The sequence below is a fragment of the Apus apus genome, chromosome 2, assembly GCF_020740795.1.
Source record: "Apus apus isolate bApuApu2 chromosome 2, bApuApu2.pri.cur, whole genome shotgun sequence".
NCBI classification, from domain to species: Eukaryota; Metazoa; Chordata; class Aves; order Apodiformes; family Apodidae; genus Apus; species Apus apus.
Window position 1 is genome coordinate 195,285 of NC_067283.1, and position 26,605 is coordinate 221,889.

The 26,605-nt window shown below is 56.3% G+C and overlaps 1 protein-coding gene across 3 annotated transcripts in view; it reads right to left on the reverse strand.

The window, feature by feature from the left end:
- AGAP3 (ArfGAP with GTPase domain, ankyrin repeat and PH domain 3) overlaps positions 1-26,605 on the reverse strand; it is a 117,430-nt gene that overhangs the window by 26,350 nt on the left and 64,475 nt on the right. For 2 of the 3 annotated variants that reach the window (XM_051611000.1, XM_051610999.1), the window contains exons 9-11: positions 23,295-23,387; positions 15,599-15,703; positions 10,483-10,651 (exon numbers count right to left, since the gene is read on the reverse strand). In XM_051611000.1, the coding sequence (XP_051466960.1) occupies positions 10,483-10,651; positions 15,599-15,703; positions 23,295-23,387 (367 nt within the window). Of the gene's footprint in view, positions 1-10,482; positions 10,652-15,598; positions 15,704-23,294; positions 23,388-23,778; positions 24,832-26,605 lie in introns of those variants that run through there. The other variant, XM_051611001.1, reaches the window with a different exon arrangement.

Consider the following 26,605-nt stretch of genomic DNA (forward strand, 5'->3'; position numbering starts at 1 on the left):
CCACAAGAAGAGCAAGTCTGAAGCAAGACCATGCTGCCCTTCACCCCACGCTTGTACCAAACCCCAGCCACTGGGCAGGAGCTGACACCTCAATTTCATGGCTGGGCAACAGCTCCTACAGCTCCCAGCAAGGGTGAAGCAGGCAGCTCTGTTCCCAAGCACCATTCCTGGCTCACTCGCTCCAGAGAGGAGTCAGGATCTGACAGTGGGAGCATAAGGCCCTCTGAAAACCAAGTGGTAGATGAAGCTACTCGATATGTTCAAGATAGTTGGGTCATCAACTCCCTGAGAGCTGCAGCATCGTGGGAAATGTCTGCAGAGTCCCAGTACAGCTGGGAAATGACACCACAGGAATAGTTGTTCTGTATGACTGAATAGGCCACCAGTACTGTCCTGTAATAGCTCAAATGCAGATGAAATGGTCTTCAGATGTAATGAGGAACGTGGACTGGCAGCAAGGAGCTGCCACAGACTAAACACAGGCTGTGGGTTCTCAGGAGGGATCCCATCAGAGCTGCTCCTTGCTCTGCCTCACAGGCCCCCCAGCTCTCCTCTCTGGGCTGGTGCAAACACAATCCAATTTGCACAACTCAGTAACAACTCTGCATGTTCCCGCAGCGCCCAGGGTGCCCCAGCTGAGCAGCTCCTTGTGCCTTTGCACTTCACAACCAGCAGATCAGCAGTTCCAGCTGATGTGCCACAGCAGGGCCCAGGGCAGACCTGCAGTGCTGGCCTGCACCTTCCTGCTCCAGATAAACCTCTAACGCCTTCGCCCCTCTGACTTCAGCCCTGGTAGGAAGCATGTCCTTCCAGCCCCCAGGGCAGACTCACTCTGGGTAAAACCACCCTGATGCCTGTGGGTGCAGTGAGTCAGCTCCCTGGCTGAAGGGAGACAGAACCATGGGGAGAATGTGCAAATGGTGCTGCCACCAGCACACGGCACCTCCCTGTGGAGCAGCCTTGCCCAGCGGCTTGGGAAGCACAGCTCAGCACTGCACCTTGTCCTTGGGTGCCAGGCCTGGGGTGTCCCTCTGGGAAGCAGGGACGTGGCAGAGCCATTCCTGCTGTACAGACAGGAAAACTGAGAGACCGTGCTCAGCACAGGGCCAACCAACAGCTCTACACCACCACCACCTCCTCCAGGCACTGGGGTGGCCGTGGCACCAGGCAGTGCTTGCACATCTCCTGCCCACGTGAAGGCCACTGGCTGGGGGGGAACTGGGAGTCCAGGGACCAGCCCAGACCTGGGCATGACAGGGATGGAAACAAGGACTGGAGTGGTTTGTTCTCTGCAAGACCTCTAAAAGGTCTCTTGCAGGATCAAGGTGCCCAAAAGAACAAAGCAAAAGGCAGAAGGGAAAGCAGGGGCAGCCCAAGGTTAAGGAGCTGAGTATTTCCTTTGAGGACCTGGGATCTAATCCATACACTGCTGTAAAATTCCCAGAACTACTGTTCAAGTCACTTATACCAACACTTGTCAAAACCAGCCACTAATAACGTGTTCCTCCTGCTCTGAGTGCCCAGGTGGAGACTCTGACGACTGATAAACAGGAGCTCACTGCTCACAGCTACACTTTACAGGGCTGAAAAAGGCTGAGTTCTTGGGGAAGAAAAAGCAATTCTTAGGCTCCAAGCTGGGGGCACACAGTTAGGAGATGCTTTGGACAGTTTTGGCTTTACCATCTCTTTGCCTCAGTTTGCCTCTTTTAGAAAGAAAAAAATCAGAGCTGAGAGAAGAGCTACAACACTTGGGAAGACAAAAGGCACCGTAACTGTAGCCTGTGCAAACAAAACCTTGAGCTGATCTTGGCCCTTCAGGCTTTTGCCCACCACAAGAACTGGACACCAAGGTTTGCTGGAACTGTCCTGCCTCACATCACTCCTGATCCTGATGATCTCCTTGCTCCCACCAGGAAGTACCAACAACTTACAGCTTCTACTCAGCACAAAGTCTGGAATGTGACGGCTCCAACCCCACATTTGGATTCATCCTCCTACTCCAGGCAGCCAGATAAACATTCCTAAGAGGCCACTATATGAATGTTATAGTGAATTTATAATACACATATGAATGTGTAGTATTTTATACATGATTCATGACTCAAAGTATTAATTACAGATAAATTTACAAAATCTCTGATGTCTGCTCCATCTTCAGACTACAAACAACCCTTTAACATTTGATTGGGAAGGATAAAGGTCCCACACCAACAAACAACCTGGACAGACCCTCAGCCTTTCAGCTTTGGAGTCCCCATGTCCAAGTTACCTCCCCTTGGCTGATCAGCAGGAACTACCATTGTACTTTCCTAGTTGCTCTAGAGGAGCTCCCGGGGCTGCGTGCCTGGCAAACCCAGCTGGAGATCCCACTTAGATCCAACTGTTCTGCTCTGCATGGATGCAGACTGGGCACAAGCTGGCAGCCAGGTGCCACGGTTCAGTCAAGGGTGACAACAGAAAACAAAGCAAGGGAAACCTTATTGCTCAGAGGAGACCTTCTCACTCTCTGCAACTGCTTGGGAGGAGGTTGGAGCCAGGGGGGTCGGGCTCTGCTCCCCAGGAACAAGCCCTGGGACAAGAGGGAACGGCCTCAAGTTGTGCCAGGGGAGGTTGAGGTTGGATCTGGGGAACAATTCCTTCCTGGCAAGGGTTGTCAGGCCCTGGCCCAGGCTGCCCAGGGCAGGGGGGAGTTCCCATCCCTGGAGGGGTTTCCAAGCCCTGGAGATGGTGCTGAGGGACATGGGGCAGGGGTGGCCTTGGCAGGGCTGGGTTTATGTTGGACTCGATGATCTTAAGGGTCTTTTCCAGCCAGAACAACTGGATGACCCTCTGATCTCTGGCTGTTTAACTAACACACAAAGTGCCAGGGAAGGTCTGTCCACAACCTCAGACTGACTGAAGGGGCAAGGACCACTGAAATATGAAGCAGGAGCAGCTCAGTTCCAGAAGTAAGGAGACCACGTCTGGAGGGAGGGAAGGAGAGTATCCAGCTCTGGTGCTGAAACAGCCGTGCAGGGATACGGCACCAACCCTGGTTCCTGGGACCAGCAGATCCACTGGCTGATGGGGCAGGACTGGAAAGACTGCTGGGCTTCCCTGCTAGCTTGTCACCAGGCACAAAATAAAGAGCAGAGCTACAGGACTCCTGCCTCAGAGAAGGAAATGCTGGATTGACAAGAGGCAGCCAAGGGCTCAAGAGCAGGGCCCACACACCCTGCAGGGAACAGACCAGCCACATGATTACGGGGACAGAAAGCTCATTTTGAGGACACACACCTTGACCAGCCGGCTTTCCCTGCAAGCTGTGTGAGCACACGTGTGCCTGGGGATGCTCCTGGTGTCCCCAGAAACCTGCCATGTTTCTGAGAGGTGCTGCTCCTGCACCTGGAGGCTGTATGTGGGGAGGAGAAGGCAACTTTGCTGCAGGAGTGAGAGTTGAGCTTTTGCTCCTCAGGACCCGAATACCCACTCCTTTGGAGGAGATTAATGGCCCTGCTCTGACCTGAAAGAACACACTGTGCAGAGGAGAATGGCACAAGGTGATCCCACCAGCCTCCCCTCTGCCATGACCTGCACCACCCTGCTCTCTGCTGCCTCTTCTTCCCTCAATGTCATTGTCCCCCGTGGCGAGCAGTGGCATGCCAGGGAAACAGGTTTTCCCTTTTCTTTGTTAATTCTTCCCTCATTACATTTGAAATTCCACAATCAGTGTGCACTGTAATTGTCGAATTTGATGCTAATGATTAATGAATTAAACATGGATCCATCAATTAGTCCTCGGAGAATAATTCTGCATAAAGCAGCGGATAATGTAATTACAGTAACAAAGATAATGAGATGTTAACATCGACGGAGCCCGACGTGACATGATCACAGCAGGCTCAGCAGCCCCGGCCTGGGGGAGCCCAACCCTCCCTCGGCAGAGGCAGAGCATCGGGGGGCCGGGCTGGGGGACCCTCCGCACTGCCCCCGCCACGGCCAGGCTGTGGCCCAGCCCTCTCCTCCCGCCACCAGCTCTGGAAGGGAACACGGTGTCAGCTGGACCCCGGCAGATCCCACAGCTGCCCGGGCAGGCAGCGCTGCCCCGTCCCGGGCTCCCCGTGTGAGCTGGCACAGGCTCCCAGCGCCCCGCACAGCCCCGTGCTCTCCCCAGGGCTCTCCCCCTGCAGGGCCGGGCCACTGGATCCCAGCCAGCCCTGGGAACCAGGGCACAGTGGGACCCTCGTCACTGGGCAGCAAACAGAAGCATCGGGCAGGACACGGCAGCCTAAGCAGTGCTTCTGCCACCACAGCACACCCAGCGCCCTTCCCGTCCCTCAGGGTGAGGGTGGCCGAGCAGCACCAGCCCCTTCCAGTTCTTCCCCACGTTCATGACCCCAGTGGTTACGCTCCCAGCCCTGCTTGGAGCCCAGCTCAGCTCACTGTGCTCGGCCTCCTCCACCCCACAGACACAGGTGCCATCTCTGCTGTCCCACCCGCTTGGCAGCAGATCCCACGGGAGGCTGGAGAGCCCCAGACTGAGCCCCTGCAGAGCAGGCTGAGCCTTCTCCTTCAGCCTCCCTCCCAGCACCATGCCCTGGCTTTCCCGGGCTGTGTTTGCTTCACTCCCATCTCCAAGCTCCCAGCCTGGCTGCCTGTGCAATCCTGGCTGGAGCACCTCCCCGGGGACTACTGCTTTTGCTCAGCATTCCTGGCGAAAGGAAGACAGCTGCACTGCCTCTGCCTGCTGGACCTGGCAGTCTTCTGCTCCTAACTGCTGTGTAGCTGCACTCCCTGTAGCTGCTCCACCCAGAGATCCCAGCCATCTCTGCTGGTTTTCCCTTACACTTCCACCTCTCACTCGAAGGCAGTTTTCCAGTGTTCAGCTCTCAGCTTCCCTTTACATTGCCCAGCTGCAAAGCAGTGCCAAGGCACGGACTGGGGTGCTCTGGCGGTTGCCCCCGTGTGCACTAAACGTGCACTAATATCCTTCATGTCCTTTAACTCTGTGTTGACTGCTTTGGAGTAGGTCCCTACAACCCTCTGCAAAGCAAGAACCCAGGGCTGCAGCTGAGCTGAGCTGAGTTTTTCATGCTGACTGACATCACCTCTGTATTTTTCTTGTGCTGCCATCTGCCCTTTCCCAGTTAAAAAAATTCCCTTTCATCCAGCTTGCACTTTGGGTAAGAGCTGCCCTCATTCTTAAAGCCAGAAAAACACATGGAATGAGACATAAATGGGGCAAAGAAGCCCCTGCCCAGGGCTGCTCCAGCCCCAAACCCAGAACAAAGGGGTTTCCATCATGGGGCCAAGCCAGCACTATCTCCCCTGACCCAGGGTTTACAGGACTGGGCAGTAATTCCCAGGAGCTCTTTCCCAGCTGTCTCCAAAAGCCAGTACCCACCTGTGCTCTTCCTTTGAGACCTAAGAAGTCTCCACAGTTCCCACAGCTTGTGGAGAATGTCTAATAGTGGTTTCAAAAAGGCCCTTTAGCAAGTTCCACTGTCCTTTGAGGACATGTCTGACTCCAAACCCAGATGCAGGGATGCTCTGACCGAACAAGGTGCTTTTGGTGGTCTCATTTCACTTGTGGAAAATTAGACAGACAGAAAAGCACAGATGGATCCTTCAAAGTCTCTGGGAGTCTTTGACAATAAGGGTAAGCATTTGTGCCTAGTTCTACGCAGCCTGGTCTGCAGCATGAGCAAGTGCTTCTCCACACAATGCCCCCTGAATTTTCCAACTGAGCTCATCTTCCCTCAACAAGAAGGAAGACTTCACTGTGAAACAAATATTCACCACACGATCTGAGAACATCTGACTTTTCACTCCAAGTTCAGAATGAAATGATTACAAAGAGTAAAAACATGTCATGCTGTCTTAGCATCCATCAGCAAGACCACTTCATGTCTGCACCCAGCTCCAAAAGCTGGGGTTCAGCACCCACAGGACCACCCCCTGCACCCCACAACTAACCACTGCCATGCTGAAGCTGACACCCAGCCATGCCTCTACCCTGGTGTCCCTCCCCTGTCACCTCAAGCTGCCTGTGGTGCATCTCCTGCCAAGGCCTGCCTGTGTTCCCATTTCACGTGGCACTGATGGCTTGGTGAGGAACAGGTGCCTTTGCTACTCCACGCGCTTCTTGGGCTCTTTTTTTTATGAAAAGTAACACTTTACAAATCATATATCCACACATTGCTTATACCCGTAACATATTCTTGGCCTTCATGCACATCAGTCACAATATGTTCCCATCCAAGTGACGAGATGTTCAGGCGCGCTCATCAAGGCGAGTTCCCCAATCCCACCTGCCTGCAGCTTTTCAGGAATCCAGTGTCACATCATCCCCTCTTCCCCGTGTGGCTCCCAGGATAAGGCCACTCAGATGAAGGACATTTGGCCCACAGAAGCATGCACAAAGGAGGGATGGCTTGAAAAGACAAATTGTTTCATCGCTGTCCCTCGCACACCTGTGCCACTGAAGGGATTATTGTCACAGTGGGACACTGTGTCAGCCCTGTGCAACACCCTCCCTCAGTCCTGAGACCCCCTGTCATGACCAAGCTTTTGTCCACACACAGAAACTCTCTCCCCCCAAAGCTGCACGCAAGCTGTGTGCCAGCCCGTGCTGCTCCTCAGGGGTTGTCCAGCAGAGTCCTCACCATAAGCCAGAACTGTGCCAGGAACACCCAACAGCTCAGCAGGCAGCATGACTGAACCATAATATCAGAGGGTCGAGTGGTTCCATGCAACAAGTGTCCAAAGAACAAGGGGAAAAGAAGGAAAGCACCTTGGAAATACCTGGGCATACAAGAAATGCTTCTGGAAGGAATATGCAAAATGTTCTGGATGAGCTCCCCTTGGCTGGCACTTCCCAGGCATCCTCTTGGCTTTCCAGGACACAACCAGGAAGACAGTGACCACGATGCACAACCAGCAAACCCGGTGTCAAGACACGGATGAGGAACGTGCCTCTTGAGCCCACAAGGCCCCAGCGTGGGGCTCCACAAGGAGCACATGGGCCAGGCCCTGCCTCAGCACTCCCTGGTGTCAAGGGCTTCATTTAGAGCTCAGCTGAAAACGGAACAGGTTGCCCAGGGAAGCTGTGGCTGCCCCATCCCTGGAGGTGTTGAAGGGCAGGTTGGATGAGGCTTGTGCAGCCTGGTCTGGTGGGAGGTGTCCCTGCTCATGGCAGGGGGGTTGGAACCTGATGGTCTTTAAGGTCGCTTCCCACCTTCACCATTCTATGGTTCTATGACAAGTTGTACTAATGCTGATTATCTGCATTCAGTTAGCTCCAAACCTGGTACAGAACCTATGCTTAATCTCAGCTACTCTTCTGTCTCTGGACAGTCTCATTAGCAGTAAAATTTCATACAAGAATTCATTCTGGTATGGGTACTACAGAAAGGAGGACATTACAGCTAGAAAGTGAAGAAAAAATATCTCAGAGAGGCAAAGACCAGCCTGGCAGGGGCTCCTGACAGCCCAGGAGGAGATGAGGTGCTCCCAAGCTTTCAGTAACCAACTTCCAAAACTTCCATCAAATCCCAATGTATTTTCTGAGGATAAAGAAAAAAAATGTTTCTAATTGAGGACAGAACTTCTAGGCCATCATTGCACCAAATCTCTCAGGATTTACAGGATTGGAGACACATTTTTAATACTGACAAAACCACTATAGAGAATGACACATGGCTGAAGCTGGGAGGGACCTGGGGAGGTCGTTGTGTCCCACCCCTGCTTCAGCAGGGCCACCCAGGCTGTGTCTGGCTGGGTTGTGGTTCCCCCTGAGGAGGGAGGTTGCAGAACCTCCAGGGGCACGAGCAGCACCGTGTCTGCACACAGCAGAGAGCCCCAGGTGGGCAGGAGGCAGCTTCCAAGCCTGACAACCTTCTGAGCCTCTGGAAACAGGGTCGCAATGGGAACACATGCAACCTAAAATAAAACCAACTCTGACTAGAGCAAAGCTGCCTTCAATTAAATGCCAGGGTGCAACCCACACCTTGCACAAACACAAGCTCCTCCCTTGTTCTCACTTCATTTAGCTTCAAGTTATTCTGTCTGTACCTACCTGGGAGGTTGTTTTGAATCATCACCAGCATGTATGTGTATTTATCCATATGCAGGGCAGTGTGAGATGTTTTATCTTTTTTTTCTCCTCCTCCCCTTTATCTACTACTTCTTTTCTTGCCCCTGGGTAAGGACTGTGCATGTAGGGACATTATATTACTGTCCATAACATTAATCAACACACTCACTAACTTTGGCAGAGCTCAGGTCACAAAGGTACCAGAGCTGCCTGCTTTGAACCCTAAACACAGGCAGTTTGGTTTAAACCAGACACTCCTGGTGTAAAACAGCAAATCATTCAGCTCTCCCAAGCTCCTGTCCTCTGATTATTACCTTGTGCCCTGGCAGAGAACTGCAAAATTTGAGGTGATGTGCCTGCAGCTGCCCAAAGCCTGTGTCAGACCCCAGTAACAGTCCCACCCCCAGCCCCAAAAGGGCTTCAGCTGCAAGGTCCCTGCAGACATGACCCAGGGCTGGCTCCTTCCTGACCCCAAATCCCACAGGAGCAAGTCACCTCAGAGGGTTTTTATCATCTCAGGGCACTTACCGTGGTGACTGCATTGCCAGCTGCCAACAGCCTTGGAGGCATCACAGTGAGATGAAAAAATTCCTCAGAAAACATCTCACCATTTGTGTAGCAAGAGACAAAGCCTTTCTGGCCCATGCAGACCCCCCAGCCAGGCACACCCCACCTGATGAAGCTGCTGTCTCAGGGCTGAGCTGCCTGCTGAGCCACGTGCTCCAGGATGCACAGGGGCTTTGTTCTGCCCAGGGGCCCAGAGAGAAGCCCGTGGACAGGGGACTCAAATCCATGGGTTCCTACATGAGAACAGCCCCCTGTGTCCCTCCATCCAACACCCTGTGCACACACGGGCTGGAGTGCAACAGATCTCCTGGAAACTAAATTGATCTCATGGAAACGGCTCCAAGGAGGTGTGAGGGCACCAGCTCTCCAGAGAAACTATTCCAACATCTCGTCACCCTCCCTGCCAGGAAACCACATCTTCTCTCACATTTATCTTGCCCTCTGTCAGCCCCATGCACTGTGTCCCCACCAGCTCTGCACGGCGCTGCCCCTGCAGCAGCCATCGGTCACCAAGTCCCCCCTCTCTGCTCCGTGAGCCCAGTGGGCCCCAGAGGGCTGAAAGCAGTGCACAGGGTTAGGTGGGCATTTGGTTTGACACCACCTTAAGCTTTCCTGTGGTTTGTCTTTGACTTCTTCCTACAGCTCAAACAGCCTCCTGTGAGCAGGAGCCCCGAGGAAGTGTCCCGGCAGCGCCCGCACTGAGGGGCCGGAGCTGTGGGCACCCTGGGGCTGGCGAGGGTGTATGGTGTGCATGGCAGAGCCCAGCAGAGAGCACGGCAGGACACGGGGGAGCTGCACCTCCTTCAGAAGGACCTATTATTTCACCCCTGGCACCAAGCGAAGCCAGCGATGGCAGCACGCCCCATTCCCTGTGTGTGTGATGCTGAGGACCCCGGCCAGCCCCTGGCACTCCCTCCAGCAGCACCCCATCCCACTGTCCCCAGCTCCAGCTCGCTGTCAAGCACAGCCCCAGCACCCTGACCACGGGACGCAAGCGGGGCGCAGGGCAGGACGGAACAGAAACCAGGCTGTGCTCACTGAGCTCCCTCTTCGTGGCACAGCGTGAGCACCAGGCCAGGAAGGATTTCTGTTACCAGCAGCAGGATCAGCATTCCCCTGTGATCCCCAGCCCCTGCTGTTCCAGACTGCTGCCAACAGCTGGTGGGGAAGAACTGTGTGTGGGAACTGTCCATCCTGGCCAAGGATACCCACTTTGAGGATAAAGCCAAGGCATGCCAATGCCCTAGGACACTGGGGCAGGAAAATTCCGAGTTCAACAGCTCCCTGGGCAAGGTGAGATACCTCCTGCGGCAGGAGAGGGAGTAAGGAGGAACTCCATGAGAAACCAAAGAGCCTCCCAACCTCCTCCTCCCACTACTCTCTGTGGCAGCTGCGCCTCTCGAATGTGCACACAGAATAATAATTACAAAACAAACCCCTCTCAATACTGCTTCTCCAGGGGAAAGTGAGAAAGAAAAAGGGGGCCACAAAAAAAGGAAAGAAATAGAAGAGAACTTGCCAGGGCACAAGAGACATCCCTGGCTGAGATTTCCTTTGGTTTAGGGAACAACAGCTTCCCCCATGCACAGCAGCTCATTAGACTCAACTGCTTCCTCTCAGGGAGTCTGTGCCTTTGTTTGAAGTCCCTCTGCTCTGCTGTCCTGCAGACTGACCAGCACAAACGCCACCAGCAGCTGCTCTCCTGCAACCCGCAGAGGCACCAGCACCTCCAAAGACAATCCCCAAGAGCAGGGAAAGCTCAGCAGAACCTGGCCTGAGTGCTGGGCTGGGGCAGGAGGGCCCCGCTCCCCACCAGGGCTCCCCCGGGGTCCCCTGCTCACCTGTGCCCCCGCTGAGCTGGGTGCTGCTCCGCTCCTTGGGCAGCCCGTTGGCCTTGGGGCTGGCGCCGGGCGCGGCCGCCGTGCTGGCCCTGGGGAGCCGCTTGCCCGGGACCTTCACTGTGGTTCTCAGCAGGTCGATCTCCTTCCCATGGACGTTCTGCATGTAATCCTAGAGCAGAGAGGGAGAAAGTTCAGGATCAGCCCTGAGTGCCCCCTCAGCTCCCCTCTCACCCACACCAGCAGAACTAACACCTGGATCCATTCCCCCCCTGCAGTGACTGCCCAGTTGGCACTGGGAGCTGGTCTGGGAGCTCAGCACATGCTGCTCTCCCTTGCCCAAGTCCCAAGTCAGGCAGGATGGAGGTAAAGGACCCTGTGGCTCTCCCTTGGTCCACAGCCAGCTGTTTTCTGACAGCACGGATGCAAAGCCTTGACTCCAGCCTGCCTTCTTCCCAGGACTAACGGGTGCCTGAGAACTGCCACCAGGGAAGTGCCAGCTCTTGCTTTCAGTGCCCAGAACAAGTCAGCTCTGACATGAATAACGTGGGGACGCTGTCATGGGCAGTCGGGTGCCATGACAAGACCATTTGTGGAAGCCTGGCTGGGGATCAGAGATTAGACGAAGCAAAAGAGCACGTAGGTGGCAGGCAGTTCTTCCCTGTCATCCCTTGTCTTTTTAATCAAAGCACTCAGCTGCAACAGCTAATAAAATAATACAAAGTAGTACAGTGTCACCAGTGGGATCCCTGGAAATTCCCTCTCAGGTCACAGCGAGCACAACTCAAGCCCAAAACACCCAACTCAGGACAACTCCCTGTTCATTCACCTGCACAGCTTCACAGTATCCAAAACTTGGTGCTTCCATCATTTCTTCTGGTAAACTATTGATTGCATGACCAAAAACTCCACATGCACACTTAATATTCTGCCTCCTCAAAATAAGGCTGCAGACCTCCAGTGTCTCCTGAGAGCTGTGTCCCACCCCTCCACAGGGCACTGCAGCTCTCCCCTGACCCTCTCTGATGTGTCTCATGTCCCAAGACGACCCAACCAATGTGATCTCCAGAGAGCTGCACAGAGGGGACTGCCCTGCCCTGCAGACCTTGGGCAGCAGGGACTGAAAACTGAGCTGGAGGCTCCAGGGACTCGGGACACGGGTACGTCCTCCCTGGTGCTGGGGATGGGAGAGGAGCAGCAGACACTGTCCAGGGGTAGGCTGTGGCTGCTGCAGGGAGCTGTGGGCTTGCTCCAGTTCACAAGGAGGTCGCCAAAAATATTAACTCCAAGCTGGTTCCTGTCTGGTTCCAAATCCAAGAAGATAAAGACATGACTAAGACCAGTTAGAGAGCAACCGTTCCCCCAGTCCTTGGCCCCAAGAGGCAGGTGAATGGGGGCTGCGTGGGCCATGATCTGAGGCCTTGGGTGACCACCTGTAAGGGTGACAACCTCTCAGCAGCACCTCCACACCTTGGTTTGGACTCTTCTCTTTCCACAGACCCCTGTTCAGGCATCCAGCCCCCACAGCAGATCCGAGGAGGGGTGGCAGCACACCCGCCTGCGCTTCCAGGCTCTGGGGACCTGGCCTCAGACACACACACCCCCTCTGGTGCCCCAGGCAACTCCTAGTTAACCAACCCAACCGAAGACAGCTCCAAGCTGCTCCTGCTTGGGTGGGAGCCTGGTGGCACCCCTGGGCAGGGAATCTCGGAGGGGCTGGAGGATTTTCCCTACCTCAGCACAATGGCTGCCCTAGCCGGCTGCCTGCCGGAGAGAGCGGTCACCAGCGCACTGCTTTTATTGCATGCTATAAAACTGCAATTTCTTCCCAAGCCTCCTCGCTAATTACCCAGCCAGTTCTCTCATTTCATTTTATTACTGGAATTAACAACGAGTTCAAAGCGTGGAAAGCTATTAAGATGTGTGATTAAGCCACATTCAATTAGTTTCTACAAACAATTTAATTGATGTTGCAGATAGAATTAACAGAAGGTGATTGTGTGAATGGCTCCACTGGCTGCAAAATGGGAGCTGCTTTCTCTCCAGCTCTCACAGCACAGCCTGGCCAGTGGAGCTGGGCTGAGCCACATGCCTTCCTCACCACCAGCAGCATCCACTCTCCAAGGCTTTGGGGAAGTGAGAGGAAACTGCACCGGTCTCTTCTCAGAACTTGTTCTTTTCCTGTCACTGAACACACTCACAGAGAGGTAAGAAAAATACAGGTGCCACGAGGAAAGCTGTGCTGGATCCAGGGATCAGGCCCCCAAGTTCTCCTGCCTTCAGCAGGAGCTGCTGCCCACTGCTCCAGCCCAGGCCTCCTGCTTCAAAGTCTCTGAATGTGCTGCCTGTTCCAGCCAGGAGGCAGAGGTGGCACCTTGGAGTGGGACCCAAGCACCGCTCCACAGGTCCCCAGCACAGGCCCAGGCAGGCACAATTCCAAGGAGGAGTCACAGAACACGGGATGTCAGGGCTGCATCCAGCTCACCTGAACACTCTCTGTCCACCTGTGACTGCAAACCCACCAGCTAAGCCTGACTCCCAGCAAGGAAACTTCAAAGTGGGGCTGGAGGTGCCAAGAAACTGGTTGAGTGATAAACACCCAGAAGCAGATGAACAGCCCCACCAGGAAGCTTTTGCTGGATGAAATCAGAAGTATGACCCAGCCAGAGCCACCAGTAACCTTCCTCTGAGGGGGCAGACACATCTGGGGCAGATCTGGAGGAAAGAGAACAAAGGTAGAGCTGCTGATCCCTGGGGCACCTACATCGGTTCCAAGAGGGACAGGAAGGGGCCATGACAGAGATGCAGAAGAGAAGCCCTGGCAAGAATTGCCCTGGATCATGCAAGGAAAGGCCACTGGGAACACAAATGCAGCACAAAGATGCTCCAGGGCTTGAAGTCACTGACAGGGGCTGACAAAGTCTCTCCTCCCCCAGGGCTCAGCTGTGCCTGCAGGGACCCCTCTGCTACACCCCGAGTCCTCTGTGCCACCCTGAGCAAGGCAGGGGACAAGCTGGGACTTCACATCCCAAGGAAGGAAATTCAGGATGCCAAGTGTCTCCTTGACTGAGGACCCTGCCTGCTGGCCCAGGAGCTGGCACCGCAAATGGAAGTGAGGAAGAAGCAGGTGCCTTTCCTCAGGAGCACAGTGACACAGCCCCTTAGTGACCCAGGCTGCCCAACCTCAACGTGCTCTGCTTGTGTCACCCTGTGAAGGGACAAGGAAACTTGCTTCATGCCACAGGATACAAACCTGGTGATGAACACACGGCAGCACCTCCCAGCTCACTCCAGAGGATGGGAAGGAGAGGATATAATGGGACATCCTCTTTGGGGCCACCTCCTCCAATGCCCTCCAAGCAGGTCACAAACCAGGTGTCCAGAGGGAAGGCAAGGCAGAGGGGCCTTTGCTCACCCCGAGAGCACACTGCTCCCCAAAGCCTTTGTCAGCATGGCAGGACAAACCTAAGGCACAGTGGGTGTCATGGCTCTTCTCCCAGTTCTCAGGGGACAATGCTGGAGGGGGAGCACACTGACCCCCATCCCTGCAGGAGTCAGAGCAGGGCAGCAAGCAGCTCTGTGTTCTGTGGCCCACGTGTCATTAATTAGTCCTTGCTCTAGGTAAACATGTCAGGTGCGACCCCACCCATCCTGGGTGCAAGGTTCAGAGGTTTCCGTGAGACCTGGGGGAGGAGAGGCCCATCCTGCACCGCTCTTAGCAACGGGCTGTGGATCATCAGGAGAACCAGGTGGGAGCAAACCAGATTTTTGCTTGGGGCTACATCGTAATGAAATGAAATGCTGAAGAAGTGCAGTAAGGAAAGCAAGTGACATCAATCTAGATCACCCCCTGAGGAAGAAACAGTGTAAAAAGGAGAGAAACCTAGTGTGTAGCAGCAGCATCTGAGAGCGGTTAAACAACATCCCAGAAATTACTCTGCCTCTACAGCTGATTGTAATAATGACCTGTGATGTGCTGGTGGAAATGTGATAAACCCACACACGTGTGAGCACACACACACAGAGCAGCCAGCAGCAGCCACTGCCTCCCAGTTTGGGTCTGTAACCACCAAAAAATGGGGTTACAAAGTTAGGGGACTGCAGAGCCACAGCATGGGACAGGGATCAAGGACTACAAGAGAAAACCTGTCCCCAGAGCTGCCACAAATCAAGGAAAGGAAAAGCAGTGACTGGATTTCCAGTGCTAGAGCAGGGGGCCCGTGAGACAGAGACGGGGTCAGAAAGGAGGAGACTCTGCAGGGCCCAGGGCTCCCCAGCCCTGCCTGAGGAGATGGGGGAGCACTCAGGAAGCACATGAGCTGCAGCACCTCACTCTTTAGCCCAGAGAGAGCTCCAGCACCCCCTGAACAGCCCCGTGCTCCCCAGCTGCTGCCCAGTGCCTGCCCAGCGCCTGTCCTGCTGCAGCCCGTGCTCTGCAGCGGGTGCTGTGGCCTCTGTCACAGGTGTGCCTGTCCGTGGCTCACTGTCTCAGCAGCAAACTGTGCTCAAGAGGGAATGGGGAAGAAGTCATTAGCCCCACAGTGGGGAGGCGACAGAGATGGATGGGGAGGCAGCTGCGCGCCCGAGCCACGCGGTGAGGAGGATCAGAGATGCATCGAGTGACAGCTCAGCTCGGCAGGCTCTGCACAGGCACCTCATCTCCATTACCCAATACCTAGCAGCCAGGAAAATTATTCCACACCCAAATGGCACCATCAGCCGTGGCTGCAAGTTCTCTGCCTGCTCCTCACCCCAGATGCAGGGAGGCACCAACCCCTGCTCTAATGGACTGAGCAAGGGAAAGGGAGAAAAGAAGATGCATCTACTTAGCATGATTCTGTGCAGAGCTGGTTCCTGTATCAGCCTTTCCCACCCAGCCTGGCACTGCAGAGACAGTCTTCATGACAGGGAAGACGTTTTCCCCAGAGTAAAGAACAGCTCTGAATTGCCCCGTGGAGGGCCCTGCTGCAGGCAGACACTGGGGCTGTCATCTGCTCCAAACCCTCCTGAGCACCTCCCTGCGACTGCGACACCCGCAAGAGCTGCAGCAGCACCCACGGCACCAAGGACCCTGCTTTGTCCCAGCCCACTCCTCTGCCCAGCCCAGAGCAGTACTCACGTGCAGGCTGGGGTGGTAGGTGAGGACCCCGTTGTCACACAGTGTCACGTACTTCTTCTTCCACTCTTTGTTCAGAGACTTGCCACTGCGCTTGAGGAGGATGCCCTAGGAGAGAAGTGTCAAGAAACTCAGATTGTGTTTGGCCCAGGCACCTCCTGCTCAGCTCCAGCACTGCCCCTTGTAGGAGACCAGTCTCTGAGGAGGCACAAAGATCAGGACTCATGAAAACATCATCTAGGTTGGTCTTCCCAACACTATTTCTCCTGGGACTGGTAGGGAAAGGGTTGCACCTCTATCCTCACACACCCCAGCATGTCCCCACAGAAAGCCCACCACCCCCTTCTCAAGAGACAAGGGTCTCCACATGCCAGTACTGATGCCAAGATCTTCTGAGGGACCTAACACATATTCTGCTGTCCCAAATCACTTCCCCTGGACAACCCTTCTTGTGCTGAAGAACAGTGCCAACACAAGGCAGAAGCAACCTCACCACCAGCCAACACTACTTGCTCTGTTCCCACAGTGCTCCCAGATCTTCTTCCATCACCAAAAGTCCAGCCAGGGGGATGGTCAAGGCAAGGACAACTTGGGGCAGGCAGAAGCCAATCAATGCAACAACACTCCAAGATACAGGTGTCCCAGAGGATACATTCTTTCTTGCCTGCTTGCAGTTCTTAGAGATGTCCAACAAAGGGAGCCAGGGACACACTTCAGGAGGTGGAGCAGGACCTGGGCATTTGAGGGGTCAATTCACCCCCTTTACCATCAGGATTTTACCTGAGATGCATCCCATGGTCTTCAGGCACAGCACACTCCTGGGGCCTGAAAGCAATCGTGCTCACATGCCCTGAGGATCCTTCTTCCCAGCAGCCCAACCCAGAACTAACCCAGACCCAGGTCCATTGACCTGAACCAACACGCAGAGCTTGGACCCTCCTAATCCCCTCCCCATCCCGTTCTGCCTCCCCAGGAAATCTGCTTCTAGCAGCAATTCATGGTGCACCAGGTAAGACCAGAGGTGGAGAGAGAGAAGGAAGAAAGGAAGAGAGGCAACAAGCCAGGCCAAGGGCCCTGGAGCAGGGACTGAGGAGAGAACATCAAGTATTCTGCCAGCAGGGAGGAGAGGACAGCACGGGGGGACAAAAGTACAGATGAACAACAGAGTCTGGGAAAGAGCTGGATCTACCAACTGTTGGGCCTGGACTGGCTGCTCCTCACGTGGCAAAACCCTGGGCCCCAGGCCAGCACCTCCTTAAAAATCTGGACAGAAAGTCTCTGCCAGCCTCAGCATATCTGGGGGCCCCGTCCCACTGCCTGGAGACTGCTGCTGCTGACCCTGCAGGATGGAGAAACACAACAAAAATTGGGGGGTTTGGCACGTGCTGGGGGAACAACACTGCCAGACATGACCATGAAATCAGAAAGAAATGATGCAGGAAAGGCAGAAGTGCTCCATGGCCACTAGTGTCCAGCATCGGGGAAGCAGGTCATGTGAAAAGGACACACCTCCTGCTCGTGCAAGGAAGAGAAAGTTACAGCAGAGCAGCAGCAGCTCGGCCGTGCTGGTGGCAGGATCTGATCCCTTGCCTTCAGGAGCTCGGAGGGAATTCGAGGTGCTGATTTTTAGCAGCCCTGGGGCAGGGCAGCAGCCCCAGAGCTCGGGCTTTGTCAGAATCTGCAACGGGAAATTCAACAACCCTTGTAGTTACAACCACTCACACTGGACAGAACTGTGGAAAAGCCACCACAAGAAGCCAGTGAAGAACAAGGGGACAGTAGTGTGACTGATGCCAGCCAGTGTGGAGATGGGTCATCAGAGGAGCCTGAGGCTACTTTTGGTGGGACTGCCAGTACCTGGCGGCAATGGTAACCATGCCAACACAGTTACAGAGCAGCACACACCATTAAAACCAGCTGCACAAAATCCATAAAGCCATTCATGTACAGAGTAAAAACTGGTCAAGTGAAAGGTCTCAAAACATAATCATAAATGAGAACAAGTGTAATCATAAATGGCAAGTCCATGTACTCATACAGACATCCAGCCAGTCTCCATTTGGTTCATGCTATTTAACCAATGCCTTCCCCAAACGAGATCAAAGAAAACACAAAGCCAGGAAACCTGAAGGTGAGAGGAACTGCTCAGCACACATCACAGCAGCTGGTGGTTAAGAAACTGCCTCCAGGCTCTTGGAAAACTGAGCTACTGAGCAGAGTGTGAATTTTAGCACAAGTGGTGCCAGGTTCAGCTCTGGGGACAGCCCCCCCTGAGCATGGGCTCCCTGGGCTCAGGGCCATTGCCGAGTGTTCCTCAGCTCCTGGTGCTCACCTGGGAAGGTGACTCGACCTGGTGTGGCCTGGCAGGTCGGACAGGACGGGTGTGACCCACCTGTGATGTCGTCAGAGCAAGCAGAGCTGGAAAGCGTTTGGAGGTCACCTCCTCACATCCCTCCCCAGGGCAGGCTCAGTGGCACCCACATCACTCCAACTGCTTCACAAAAACCACCAGGGATGGAGCCTGTGCTCCTCCCCTCCAGAGATGGGACCTGGGTGCTCCTGCACCTCCAGGGTGAGATGGCAGCACAGCACTTGCCCCACCACAGTGATTGCTCTGAGCAGTCCTGTGCCCTCTGCAGAGACCTGCAATGTTCTCTGAAGACTGTGGCCACATCTCTGGGTGTTCCTTCCTCCTCTGGACCCACAGTCCCAAATCCATCCCTCCCACATTGCAGAATGTGCTTCTTAGAGCACCAACCTGCTCGCTCGGAGCATCTCCAGCTGTGCCAGAGCTGAAGGGCAGCCTCCTGACCAGGACATGCAGGTGTCCTGATGGGGACAAAGCAGTGTCCTGACAGGGACATGGCAGCCCAGCCCAGGCCTGACCATGCCAGGCAGGGCTGCTGCTTGGGCTGTCTTCCCAAGGCCAGGACCTGGCTGCTCTGGTTCTGACCTGCACAAGTTCATCCCTCCAGCAGCACCTCTGGGCCACGCACTTCTCACCCAGCGTGAGAGCTGTTACTCCTCCTCACATATAGAGACAGTTTATTATTACACCAGCTCATCTAGGTAACTGGTGGATTCTCTGTACTTGAGAACATTTGACACCTTTCAAACAAATCTGCTCCAGACCAGGCTGAAGTTACAAGTTTGGCTCCAAGTCGCTGGGTGAAATTCTCTGGTTTCTGGGCACAACGATCCCTTCTGGCCTTGAACCTGGCTCAGCTCTGCAGTCTGAGCTGCCCATCCACACTGCACAACAACCACTTTTGCCTCTCCCCTCCTTGACGTGTCTGCGACGCGATACACCTTGGTGCTACAAAAATACCTACTTCAACACTTCCAGGCTGCTGCATCTTCTACCAAGCCCCAAAAATGCGCTGTCTGCAGAGAAGAGTTCAGCTGCAGTTAGTTCAGCTACAAATCTGGAACTTGGCAAATTGAAACACAAGCAAAACCAGACCTGGAAAGAGGGAATCGAGCACTGGCAGCCCATTTTCTTAAGCCAGAAGGCACAAGAGTCCAAAATTGGGAGCAACTACACAGCCTGAGTAAACATCTAATAAAACAGGGGGAGGGGAAGGGGCCCTTAAGGCCAAACACTGGAAAGGAGGAGCGGAACCCAGGGGCTCAGTCAGACTTGCTGTTTGCTGCTGTGCTGGAGACTGAGGCAGGGGACAGAGCCCAGAGGATTCCAGGTCTTAACCGTGTTCCTGTGCTGACTGCACCAAGGTTACAACCCTGAAGCCCAACTTGTTCTTCCTTGATGGCAGATCTGGGGGTTCACCCCGGCAGCGCCCAGAGAACCTCGGTTTTCCTGGGGGGGAAGTCCTGCAGCAGCTCAGGGAGAATGGAGATGTGGCGAGGAGGACAAAGCCTGGTGAGATGCAGAGGATGGGGCAGAGGCAGGTGGGTCCCCCCAGCCCACGTGTCCCCTGCCCAGTGTCCCCAGCTCCGCACAGGGACCCCCGGCCACCCGGTTCTGCCGAGACCTGTGACGCTCGCCTTCCCTGCCTCTGCTTCTCGGGGAAGGACTGGCAAGAAATGGCTCTTCCCCAGGGTTCTCCCCGAGCGTGGAAGTCGTGCACAAGGGGAAGAAGCAGCAGCCAGGGATGGGAGGGAAGAGCCCGACCCGGTTCCTCTCCCCTCTGCTCCAGGTCCCCGGCAGCCCCGGAACAGCCGCCGCAGCAGCAATATGCGGCGTAATGAAGCAGGGAGCAGCGATGGCCCCCGAAGGACTCATTTACTCCACAAATCTCCCTTCCACTCACTTTTTGCTAAGAATTTTAACACCAAACTTAATTGTAAAGTCGCGTATTGATTGGAAAATGCAAATGGCAATTTAAATGTAATCTAAGCTCCCAGCATGATCCCAGCTCCCCAGGAGGAGGAGCCGCCCGCCTTGGGCCCTGCTGGAGTGTGTGGCCCAAAGAGAGCAGGGCAGGGACCAGGGACCCCTGGGCTGCCTGAGCAGCCTCCCCAGAACAAACCTGGTACATGTGCAATTAGGAGTTTGTTCCTAGCAACCAACAGCTGGGGAAGCTCAGTCTCCCGGCCTAATTAACCCACTTCTCAGAGACAAGCGTCCAGCTATGAAGAAGCTCTTCCAAGCTTGCAAGACCATCCAAACCTACGTATCATGGAACTGATTTTGCAGCAAAGGGATCCCAAGTCCATGGAGCAGGGCAGCACCAGCAGAGGCACTGGCCACAGCCTGGAGGGAGAGGAGGTGCTGTCCTAGGCATGGAGAGGCCCCAGCATCCACAGTGTCACCTGTCCCCTTGGGGATTTCTGTCATTTCTAGGTGTGTGTGGGGCTTAAGGGAGACAAAGCAGGTTACCCAGAGGCATTGTTCTCAATTGTGCTGGAGAAGGTGGTGACAAGTACCAGCCAGCCACCACACCACTGCGGCAGCTTATGTCCCTTCTTGGCCAAGCAAAGTCTCCACCAACGTTACTATGTTCTGCAACACCCAACGCGTCCCCCTCAAGCTGGCCAGCCTTCCCAGCCACCTGACTTGGCTCTGAGCAGACACCCAAAGCACTGAGTGCATCTGCTGCCATCAGCCCAGCAGTGCATGTGCTGAGGAGTCCAAAGCAGCCAGAAACTGGTCAAGCACCCAGGCAGATCCTACACGGTTGCTTCTACAGCCCTACAAATGACCCACTGCTCTGCTCTTTCATGGCTAGGCAGGAGCACCAGTCCATGTAAGAGTACAGAACTAGTTAAAGACCCTGGTTCTTTGCTGCCTTCACAGAGATGGCAACCACAGGATCTCCACAGTTGGAAGGGGCAGGTCCCTACCAGACAGCAGAGCAACCACCTTCTATCCCCATCTTTGTGAAACAGAGCTACAGCTCCTGGGAGTCTCTGCTCCTTTCCACACCGGTGGTACAAAGTCACTGCTCCTCCTGGAGGAAAGGGCCAGAGCAGGGATGATGCTGCAGCACTCTGGTGTCACTCTGCATGTATTGTGCTGCATGTTTACACCAACCTTACCTCCCTGACTTGCACGTGGACACTGGCCCATTTTCCCCCTTGGGAACAAAGCTCTGCCTTCCCGAGGTGCTGCAGAACAACAGCTTAATTTGAGCAGTGGGAGGGCAGGAGCCTCAGAGGGCCACAGCACCCCCAGAGCCAGGCAGGGCTCCGTGCCCCAGCACCCCGGGGCACACACCAGCCTGGTGCAGCACAGCCAGAGCGGCAGAGCCATCTGCACAGAGTGGTGCCCACCCTTCCAACCAGACACTGCTTCCTCAGCCTCAGTGTGTAACAAGACTGCCAGCATCTCCTCTGCAAAACCTCCTTCTGCAGCTCTGTCTATGGAGGTGCAGTCCTGAGCCTGGGCACCAACCCAGACCTCACAGGGCGATGTTCTGCTCCGGGCTCTCCTCCGAGCTGCCACTGTGCAAACTGGGCACCTCATACAGGTTCTGAACCAAGAACCCAGGCACCTCCTTCTAGCAGAGCACAGGGATGACCTGCATGCCTGGTCTTGCAGATCTAGGCCTGTGTCTGTCTCAGTTCTCCACCTGTTCAACAGCACCGCTCTGCCTACAGCAAGGAACAACTCAATCATCACCCAGGACACTGCACTCTCCAGCAGACTGGACAAGGCCAGGCCCCATTAGCAACACAGAGAGACACAGCAGCAGGTAAGGAAAGATCTCATCCTGCTGAGAGAGGGGAAATCCCAGAAAAAGCAACCCAAAGTCCAGAAACTAAAGGCCATGGAATACTCCAAAGACAAGGCCTCATGCAGCCAGCACCACGGCTCGGGGAGCCACGTTAGCCCCAGCTCCAGCCCCAGCTGCTCTCAGCCTCACCTTCCTCTCTGCAGACCCTGCCCACCACTGCCCCCATGCTGGGCAGAGACAGGTGCTGCCCCTCAGACCAACTGCCCAGCATGGGGGGCCTGGACTGTGCAGCTCCAGCGCCCGGGGCAGAGCTCAGGGCTGCTGGGGCAGGTTCTGCCCATCATCACCAGCACCAGTCCCCTCTGGAGAGCAAGCAGGGGCAGCCAGCCCTGCTGGGAGCCAGGGAGCCCTGCGGACAGGGGACAAGCACTCAGCAGCAACTGAAACAGTTAAAGGAGCCTTGGTCCCTGCTCCAGCAGGAGATTAAAAAAAGATCTGTGCTGCAGAGAGAGAAGGGCCTGATCTGGCATGCAGCTGACATGCTCCTTCCTGCTGGGGCTGCACAGACCTTGGGCACTCTGGAAGCAGAGCCCCCACGTGTGAGACCCCCAGCCCTGCCCAGCCCTGCTCTCCAGCCCCGCTGCCCCAGCCATGCTGAGCCAGCCCAGGATGGAGCTGCGGTGGAGAGAGGCCAGCTGGGCCACGGGAAGGAAAATGGATCCACATGGGGGGCACGGGGAGCAAGGCACAGCCTGGGGCTGCACAGCCTGGGGCTGCACAGCAGGGCACGCGTGAGCCTGGCCAGCAGTGCAAGGGAGTCCTGGTGGAAACACCATCCAGCCAACCCACACGTCTGGGCTCACTTGGACATTCCCCATCACTGCAATCCAGCTGATGGACAAGGGGGCTGGCAACACTCAGGCTCAGACCCAGGCAGCCCGAGCTTCCTGGGCAGCCAGGAGGCAGGAGCTGAGAGCTCTGCTTCCACAGCAAGTGGCTGCTTCCCTCTGGCTCACAACAGCTCATGCTGGGAGCACCGTGCACGATGCTTTTTGCCATGGTCATGGCGAAGAGAGTGTCCTGGTCCCACAAGAGGGCAGCTGGGCCAGCACGGAGCAGGGGCAGGGAAAGGCGCAGGAAAAGGGGCAGAGGAGAGGAGGGGAGCTGCAGCAGGGGCTGGGGGGCAGGGTGCGAGGCACGGATGCCACCTGCTGGACCCGCTGCACCAGCCGGAGCAGCCCCGAGGCCCAGGAACAGCACGGGGCCCGTGCCAGCACCCGGCTACAGAGCAGGGTCCACGTATGAACCCCCAGCAGGGTGTGGGGTCTGTGCCAGCACCCACACACGGCACAGGGTCCACAGCAGCACCCCACACGATATGGGGCCTGCACCAGTACCCCCAGCAGCCCCCCACAGCTGCCCAGTGCTGGGCTGGGGGGCAGCCAGATCCTCTGCTCTCCTGTGCCTTGTGCCACACGAAGGCACCCCAACCCCACCACAAGGACTCCTGTCATCCCCCGAGGAACCTGCTCTCGCCTGCGGGTGAAGGGGGAGGATCGAACCTGCTTCATGGGAATGGCCCTCCCGCTGCCGATGCTGTCCGCTTTGCACTCCAGCACCTTCTTCTCCCGCTCCGGGTCCGCGCCCTTCCGAGACTGGAAGAGAAGAGACACAGGTTTGTTAGAGACAGGGGCACGGAGAGGGGAACACGCAGCCCCACCATCCCCAGAGGGCTGCCAGACCAGACCAAACCAGACCAGACCACTCTCCCCCAGGCCAGGTCTCCCAGCACATGGAGCAGCCAGTGTCTCGCCCGTCCCCTCTAGGGACACTCCAGCCCAGGCCACCCCACCACCTGTCCCCTGGCAAGCTGTCCTCTCCCCCCACAACGGCAAGCAGAGCTGTCCTCCTAGCAGAACGGGGCTACCTCTGACCCCCCACCCGCAGGGGCACACAGGACATGGCGACAGACAGAGATGGCATGGGATGCAGGTGGAGCATGGATGGAAGCAGGAGAGGCTAAGGCAGTGAAGGAACTCACACCTCTACTAATCCAACAGATTTATTCTGTTAACACACTTGCACCATACAAAGTAGCACAGGTCACCGGGCAGAGATACCAGCCCCTTACAAAAGAGCATGGACAATAAATATCTATCACACGTCTAGAGAGTTGAGAGCAAAACCCGCCAGCCCCCGAGGGCGGCTGCGGTGAGAGCAAACTCCAATAAATACAATATGAAATATACAGTCTGTTGAGCAGAACTCATTCAAAGTGCTTAGGACAGAGGAAAATATCAAGTCATACACGGCATGGAGCACAATCAATACATTCAGAATCACAACAATGGCAGAAGGGCAGCGGCAGCGTCCCTCTGGAGCGGCCTACACACCCCCTCAGTCCGGGAGCACCCCATGTGCTTTGGATCAAAAAGGGACACGAGCCCCACGCGCCTGGGACACCGATTCACTTGCTTTTGGGCCCAGAACAAAACAAAGAGATTGAAAGAGAAGAAAACTAAAGAGACATAGATGGCTGCTCTGCTGCGAGGAGGAAGAGGAGGAGGAGCAGGAGTCCATGCAGGCTGCAGGAGGTGCAGGAGGGAGGAGGGAGCTGGGTGCTAGCGGCAGGCGCCAACAGCAGCTCCCGCAGGCAGCAGCAAAGCGTCTTTGGGCCCATCCAGCTCCACTCGCTGCTGTCGCCCGGTCCCGGCGGGTCTGCAGGTCTTCCCATCCCATGAGGGTCGTTCGCCTGGCATCCCCGAGCATGGAAAGTGCCTAGACAGCATCCAGCAGGCCCAGAAATGTCCCAGCTTAAAGTGCAGGCGCAGGCCGTCTCAGCGCTTCCTAGACTTTACATTGGGGGGATTTAAAAGGCTCCTGCGTGTCTCCGAGGGGGGGACCCATGCTGGCTGGAGGGCGGGCGAGCCTCTAATCTTAGATCAATCCCAGTGCCCATCCCTTATCCGGCCCTGGAGAGGCAATGAAAAGTGAGAGAATTTGTACAGAGGTGCCGTGTGTAACCACCTGGATCTTCTAATTTGGAAGGAGTTGGAAAGGCCTTTTTGTTGATGAAAAGTTGGAAACAGTGGCACATATCTGCAAATATCGAAAGAATAAAGAGTTTGGCAAGTTATACTCAGAACACGGACACGAGTCTCAGCGATGGGCGCCAGCGGACGGGCGGGCCGGGCAGCAGCAGGGGCGGCGGGTCCGGCCGCGGGGCACGGGCAGGGCCTGGCTCCACCTGGTGGTCTCGGGCAGGCAGACCCCCCGAATCGGCGTGGGAAGCAGGAGGGGAGCAAGAGCGGGAGAGGAGAGGAAAGGAGGAGGAGGAGGAGGAGGAGGGGGGACTGGGCCGAAGGAACCGGGCACTGCTCGGGACGGGGGCTGCAGCGGCTCCCGGCACCGAGGGGAGCACAGCCCGGACCTCAGAGAGGCACGTGCCCACCTGGGGACCCCGCGGGGACGGGGGCTGCTGGCTACACCTACGCTGCCTGTCCGGGAGAAGCTAGTGGCAGAAACACAGCCTTCCCTTCCCTGCTCTCCCTGTCCCACCGTGGGAGGAGTTGTTGGGAGCTGCTGCTGCTGCTGCTGCCACGACCAAATGGGGTGAAGACTTCAACGCGAGCCATGGATGTGCACCAGCAGGGGAGCAAGCAGGTGAAGGTGACCCCAGCAGCATGGCGAGCGCCAGCCCCACGAGCACAGCCGAGCCCCACAGCAGAGCGAGCAAGCTGGAGCCCGGGATGAGCGAGCAAGTGAGAGCCCTGGACGGATGGGGACGTCCACAGCAAAGAAGCACAAGCCCCACAGCAAAACACCCCCCTCCTCCCACCCCCAGTGAGCCGAGCACGGGGCTCCCAGGGCAGTGAGAGCGTGAACATGAGTGACGGCGCGTCCGGAGCCCGCGGCACCGGCAGGGGTGGTGGCAGCGCCCGCGCGGCGCAGAGCGGCAAGCAGGAGGGACAGGGGGGAGGCAGGGACACCCCTGCGGCCAGCACGGCCATCCACGGGAGACCTGCAGCATCCCAGGGAGACGTGAGCACGGCGGGAGGGGAGGGCTGGTGGGCAACAACCATGCGTCAGGGGAGGGGGTGTCAGGGACAGCCCCCCGCCAGCAGCACAGGGAGCGGCCGCGAACGCGGGCGAATGGAGAGCTGGGAGGTGTATGGGATGCAGAGAGTGGGGAGCATTCAGGACACCAGAGCTGGTGCTGCCAGGGGTGTCAGGAGCTGGGGGAGGTGGGTACGCTCCCAGCAGGAGGAGCCAGGGACTCTGGGATGCCAGTGGTGCAGTGAGAGGGATGGGGCACGGCGAGTTGATGTGGTCTGGGCCCAGAGCAATGGCAGCTGTTCACACAGGGCAACACAGTGCAACATGGACAAGGACTTTGTGGTGGCCAGTTCCACAGACAGCAGACACGGGTGTACTGAGCAATGGTGGCTGGAAAGCACATTTAGATGGGGAGGAGACAGGCCTGAGCCCAGCACATTTACAGGGGCACCAGGGGGAGAGGAGCACGTTTACATGGGGAACAGAGGCTATCTATGCTAGACATGGGGACTAGGAGTGTGTGTGCTGACAGCAAGGGACACTGGTGGGCTGTGCTGGCAGTGAGGCAGGTGTGTGGGCAGGACTGTGTGCACGCTGCGTGGACCGTGTGTGCGTGGAGTGTGCGGAGAGGCAGGCTGAGTCAGCCAGCAGGGACCAGAGCTGCAACATCCCCACACAGCGGGGGCTCTGCTGGTCCCCTCTGCCTCCCCCCCTCCAGGCCCCACGGCCATTCTCAGCACGCTGCTCCTCACCCTGAGGTGGGGTGGGGAGCTGGGGGGAGTGGGGCTGGTGCCAGGCACTGGGCTCTGACAGCTCC